Below are 6000 nucleotides of genomic sequence, written 5' to 3'. Positions count from 1 at the left end.
GCATGCCCATTTTGGTGATGCTCTTTACCCATACAGAGCAATAATCCTGGTCAGAATCCATGATTGTTAGGATACCACATTCAGAAGGACTATGTAGAAACCGGTTTTACTTTGTTTCTTATAGTTATTTTGCTTTTAGGATTACAGCCACAGGCCAAAAAAAAAAAAAAAGGAATAACTTTAATGTAATATATTTAAACTCAGGTAATATCTATGACTATACATTTATGTGATTTTTTTTTTTTTTAAGAACTTGCTCATCACAATATGCTGTGTGAAAGCTTCCAGGAAACAGTGCAGATGTATGTAGTTTATAGTTTCTAATTAAAAAATGAAGAACAGTCTTTAACTTGACTGCCTTATAACCCCAGTTTTTTCGATGGTTTGGTTTTGCAGCATAACTTGCAGTGTAATTACTGCTGGTGAATTATCAGTAGTTGTAATGGGAGTGTGTTGAGTTTGAAATGTAAGTTCACAGAGAAGGAAGAAAAGGGAATGTTTCAGAACATCACACTAATTCTACATTTCCCTTACACATTCAGTCCACAATATCTTTGTATTACTGTTGTAATGTGTTAATTTCTGGCAGATTTTGGTGGGAGAAGAGCTTTTAAATGGGCTTAGAAGCTACAGGTACTCCAGTTGGAGGGTTAAATCCTTGTCAGTTCTAGTCAGTGGAAATACCCATCAAGGTAGTATTCTACTACTACTATGCTTCCCTCAAAGTATGCCTTACATAATTCTTACTGTGTGTCTTCAGATGTACTGAAATTACCTGAATTTTTAAAAGCCTTTTGTAAGTATGTAGTAATGCTGTAAAAGGTAAAATACTACAACAAATACAGAAATTAAGTAGGATAACAAAAAGCAAAAGCAGCAATGGAGTAAAAAATCAGAATCACTTAAAGTGCTCCTGCAGGATTTGCAGGTTTTGGCTAAACCACCACACAGTGCTAGTCTTTCCAAACTGAATTAACAGCAATCATTTAACAATGACCACAGCCCAGATTTGTAAAGGTATTCAACATTCCTTGAAAAAAAAAACAGGGGGAGGGGGCCTGCGTAGTTTTTAAAGTGTGAATGATACTCTTTTTTTTTTTTTTTTTTTTTTTTTCCTCCTTCTTCTTGAATGTGTATTGAGGCAGAGGAAAGCAAGTGAAACCTCTGGTAGAAAGAGAATGATACCAAAAGTAACAGTTAGGTAAACCAATAGGATGCATTTCCCTGGAATGATGTACTGTTTAAAACAATTTCTAATGAAAGAGAAATTGCTAATAAAGAAGCTCAGAGCTGTGAGGAATATGCAAAGTCTCTCACAGAAACTGAGCCTAATAGACCAGGCAGTTTAGAGATCATAAATCATAAACAGAAATCTATCTAATCACTTCTTGGCTGGTGTTGAACCAAGATATTGAACTGCTGAACTGATCCCATTTGGCAATTTGGCCTTCTTACACCCTTTTGTTTCTATTCCAGTTATTTTTAAAATTTACATTTAAAATGGAGGGGAGTACCTGTCTGGTAGTTTAGGAAATGTATAATATCAATGCTTCATAAATACATCTAAACTAAAAACAGAGAAGAAGTAACTGATTAGAACTGTTGCACAAGCTTCCAAAATAGTTAGCAAGTGAAAATGTCTAAATCAATTATTAAATATATAGGGTGCAACAGAGGAATGCTTTACTGTATCCTTTTCCTTAGTAGCATTTGAATACTGCTGTTTTTCTTGTTTGCTTTATCTTGTTTCATGCCAGATGTTCTTATCAGAGAAAACAATGGTGATGTGTTTTAATATTGATGAGTTGTTTCTCCTGGGAATAATAGTATATCTACCTTCTCAGAATACAAATTGTGGGAGGTTTTTTATAGTGTAATTACCATAATGCATTGAATTTTAAGTGCAAGTCTTTAAAACTGTGGAAAGAACTTTTTGTTTATTATCTTTCCTCTATCTACTTTCAGAGTGACTCTCCTTTTAAAATTATGTATTGTGTTCTGGTGGCCCTTAAAAAGTAAACATGTAAATCACCAGGGGTACTATGCGATCTGTCAAAGCAGCATATGCTTAAGCACCTTATAAACTATTAAATAATCGTAATATTTCTCTTTCCAAAGTCATTAGTTTATTCATTTAAACAATTGCAGAGTAATTAAAGTACCTTGCTTTAACTTTTTTTTTTTCCTTTTTTTTTCCTCTCCAGGACCTTGAACATTGAAGCCTTGAAATTATAAATGATTTGGTGACAAGCTGAGCTTGCAATGCAGGCAATAAAAACCGTGGAAAAAGAAGTGACTTTTATAAAGGAAACACTTTTCACAGAATCCTTCCTAAAGAAACAAGAGTGCAGCAGAAGCCCGGAGAGCGGGCGGCTCCGCGAGCAGCAGCCATTGGAAGGAGCTGTCTGCAGCTCTCAGTGCTGTACTGAGCATGTCCCAGCGGAGCCCAGTGCGAGCAGCATATTATGCAAAAAGGCAGCTCTAGCAGATGGGAGAGAGGCACAGCAAGCATTTGCTTCACTTGCATCACCACCGCTTGAAAACAAACCTGGATCGCTAGAGGGGATCTCGCCGGCAGGCCAGAGGAATGAAATCCGGGAGCATGGCTTGATTGCCGATGGTGTTGCACTGCGAAAAATCATGGGGAATCAAGATGGGAAGCTAAAGAAAAATGCAGGCGATGTGCATGAAGGAGGAGAGGATGCCTCTGGGCCCAAGGATACAGATGGCACAAAGAAGGTACCGGGAAGCAGAAAGGGACTGGGGAAGCATGCAAAAGGAAGTGAATCCGGGAAGAAGAAGGGTAAGTCGGACTCGAGGGCCTCGGTGTTTTCAAATCTGAGGATCAGAAAAAATCTATCCAAGGCTAAAGATGGGAATAGCAGTTCACGGGAGGATGTTTTGGAAAGCCAGGCCTTGCAGGCTGGAGAGCTGGACAGTACTCATTCAATTGTAACCAAAACTCCAGATATAAGCATCTCTGCGGATGAAGGGGGTCTCTCAGACACAGATGTGGAACATTTTGAAATTAGAAATGAAACTGTCCCAGCTGCTGCAGAGACACAGGATGGACAAAGGACCAGCTCTGGCTCTGATACGGATATATACAGTTTCCATTCAGCCACAGAACAAGAGGATTTGCTTTCTGATATCCAGCAAGCTATTAGACTGCAGCAGCAGCAGCAGGGGGCAATTAACATTGGAACTGAAGACCTTGTCACCAAAACAATGGGCCGACACATGGCTAATTCACAAGCAGCCCCCTTAGATTTTGAAGGGTTTCTTTCAGTAACTACCACCGACAAAGAAAGGAGCCCAGACACTGAGGGGGCTTTTCCAGCAAGATCTGAAATTGTGGAAAAGATTCCCGTCTCCTGTGCAACTGAACATGAACTGAAAGAAGCGGTAAATGGCACAGGCTCTCCTGGTACCAGCTTATTTGAAACACAAGAACGTAAGCTATTGACTGAGGAACAGGAACGGCTCGTTGCTGGAGTGGATGCTGTAGCTAGTGAACTAGAAGATGATTCAAATAGAACTGTGGTAGAAAACGGGTCTCAGACACACAGATCCACACAACCTTTCCCAACCTCAGTAGCAGATTCTGAGACTAAAATTGCTGAAGTGCAGGCTGTTGATTTGCAGGACTCGGTAATAGAGGATGGTATTTCAGATGCAGGCCCTGATCATGCTGCTGAAACTCAGGAAGGGAAACGCACTCTGTCAGCCAGTCAAGAGGACCTGCATAATGGTTTATCCACTGAAATGAAAAATGATATTTTGTCATCTGAGGTGACAGCTGGCAGTCCGATGCTTGGTTCCCGATGCTTTAAGCCCTATCTAATTAATCCTTGTTACATCAAAACCACAACTAGGCAACTGAGTTCTCCCAACCATTCACCATCTCCCTCCCCATCCCAAAGCCCACTTTTTACAAGGAGGCAGGAGTCATTCCACAAAAAAGAAAAAGTCTCAATCAAGAAACAGAGGTCTGCCAGTTTGGCAGGTTTATTTAGTCGTTCTGCAGACTGGACAGAAGAGGTGTCTAATCACAAATACGAGATAACGCAGAAGGTGGGCTCTGCGGGCTACTTGGAGCACAGGGGGTTTAGAGAGAAATTTCAAACAGAGAGAGTGCCTTTGACTCATTCAAGAAAGTCCTCAGGGGTGCAGGCTTCTACAGAGACATTTCCCAATGTCTTTTCAGGTAAGTGACATATATTAAGCTGGGTTTTTCTTTTTTCCTAAAGAGTCTTTTGAAAATATGTTTAAAATACTTGAATTCAGTCCTTGCATGTACTGTTGTCTTTACTTGTGCTGGCAGTTTTAAAATCAAAGGCTTGATCTTAAAAACACAGCCACATTTCATTAACAATAATAGCCTCTCTATTCAGTGTCAGCCTGGCAGTACTGCCAGTAAAGGAAGTGCATAACTCTTTGAAGTTTTTCTTTCTGCTTTTCTCCTTTGTCTAAATCCTGTAGGAAAAGGCTGAATGTCTTAAATTATTCTTGTTGAAAAATGCTAAGAGCTTCAGTGTTGTAGGCAGACCAGCTCTCTGCATTAATGGATCTTTCAGATGCAAAGTTTTCTGTAATTGTGATCCTGTTTGGGGTTTTCTTGTGCGAGGTGCTGTTCTGATGTACTGTAAATATTTGAGAGCTGCACCTGGTGTTAGACTGAGGCAGCAACAAGGATTTGCTTGGTACAAAAAGGAAAAAAGCCCTGCAAGCACAGATGGACAGCACTAGAGAAAAGAATCAATTTCCCCTTCAGAAGGGGGAAAGAGGAGGAGAGAAAAATGTCAATGACTTGAAAAGGCAGTATAAAATGGAGAAGAGAAGGGAAATTGTGGGTAGTACAATTTGGTAGCTGTGGCAGGTTGCTGCTCAGGCTACATAAGGTGACTCATTCAGGAAAGCATCCTTTTACCTTGCCTGTTAGGCAGCTTGCATTCTCTCACAAAGGCATAGGAATATAGAGTTTACAAATGAAATAGTGTAAATAGATGGTTATATTTTCCTGCACTTTGAGGTCATCTTTTTTCCCTTTCTCTTCCCCCTATCTGAAGTTTCTATGTAAAGCTCATGTATTCACAAATAGAGAAGGCCTCTGCCCGTAGGAGGTACGTATACAGAGGAAACTCAGCAACATACTCCATTTGTTTTTCACTTAGGAAAACTGTAGAACTGAGAGAATACAGAGAACATACCCTATGAGCATCCGTTGCAAGATTCAAACAGTTGAATCTATGGGGAGGTTTGTTTTGAATGGAGCTTTGCTCTAGATGCATGAGCACAGTAACCACATAAGTATTGGAGTTATTTGCAAAATGTGCAGTGAGAATTTTTTTGTGCTTTTATGAGAACTAAACAAAATAGTACAACTTACAAAGGGAACAATGACATGATTTAAAAATCACATGTAAGAAAACAGTTAAGCCATCAACAACTGTTTTGCACAAGACAACTATCTTGGTTTATACTGTAGATTTAAAAGATTACATAATTTGTAATGATTTGCGTTCATTGTTGCTTTCTTTGTGCACATTCTACACTGCTTGACATCACAGTAATACCACTGAATGAACCTGTCTGGAAGCAGAAATTAAAATTAGTGGCTTTTTGACACAGCAGCCAACTCCAGGGGTTTGAAATACTTAGGTAAAGCATTAGCATTATTTTCCAGATTCACATCACACGAGTACTTTCATTCTTCAGTAGTCTTCAACAGAAATCCCCAAGTTCAGTATTTAAAATTAGAATTCAAGTTTTTAACACAAAAAAAAGCGCCAGCCCTCTCTGAAGGAGACCAGCCCCTGTGAAATGAGCTGTTTTAATTCCCTTTCATCTGTTTTCTTAGACTTAATTTCAGACATCCCTGTCTAAAATTTTACAATTTGAGGTGATCACTGCTTTCAGATTTATAGCATATAAAAAGCACACTTTTTTTTTTTTGCTATTGACATTTGACAGCTTATAAACAACTCAGAGCAGAGCTTT

The 6000-nt window shown here is 39.2% G+C and overlaps 1 protein-coding gene across 1 annotated transcript in view; it reads left to right on the top strand.

Annotated features, from left to right (window-relative positions):
- Positions 1-2513: 2513 nt before the first annotated feature.
- FMN2 (formin 2) overlaps positions 2514-6000 on the top strand; it is a 161213-nt gene continuing 157726 nt past the window's right edge. Inside the window, exon 1 of the mRNA XM_086745621.1 lies at positions 2514-4207. Within this exon, the coding sequence (XP_086601747.1) occupies positions 2641-4207 (1567 nt within the window). The 5' untranslated portion in view covers positions 2514-2640. The remainder of the gene's footprint in view (positions 4208-6000) is intronic.

Source organism: Chlamydotis macqueenii, chromosome 3 (genome assembly GCF_036417535.1).
Source record: "Chlamydotis macqueenii isolate bChlMac1 chromosome 3, bChlMac1.mat, whole genome shotgun sequence".
NCBI lineage: Eukaryota > Metazoa > Chordata > Aves > Otidiformes > Otididae > Chlamydotis > Chlamydotis macqueenii.
This window is presented reverse-complemented; position numbering and strand designations above follow the sequence as displayed.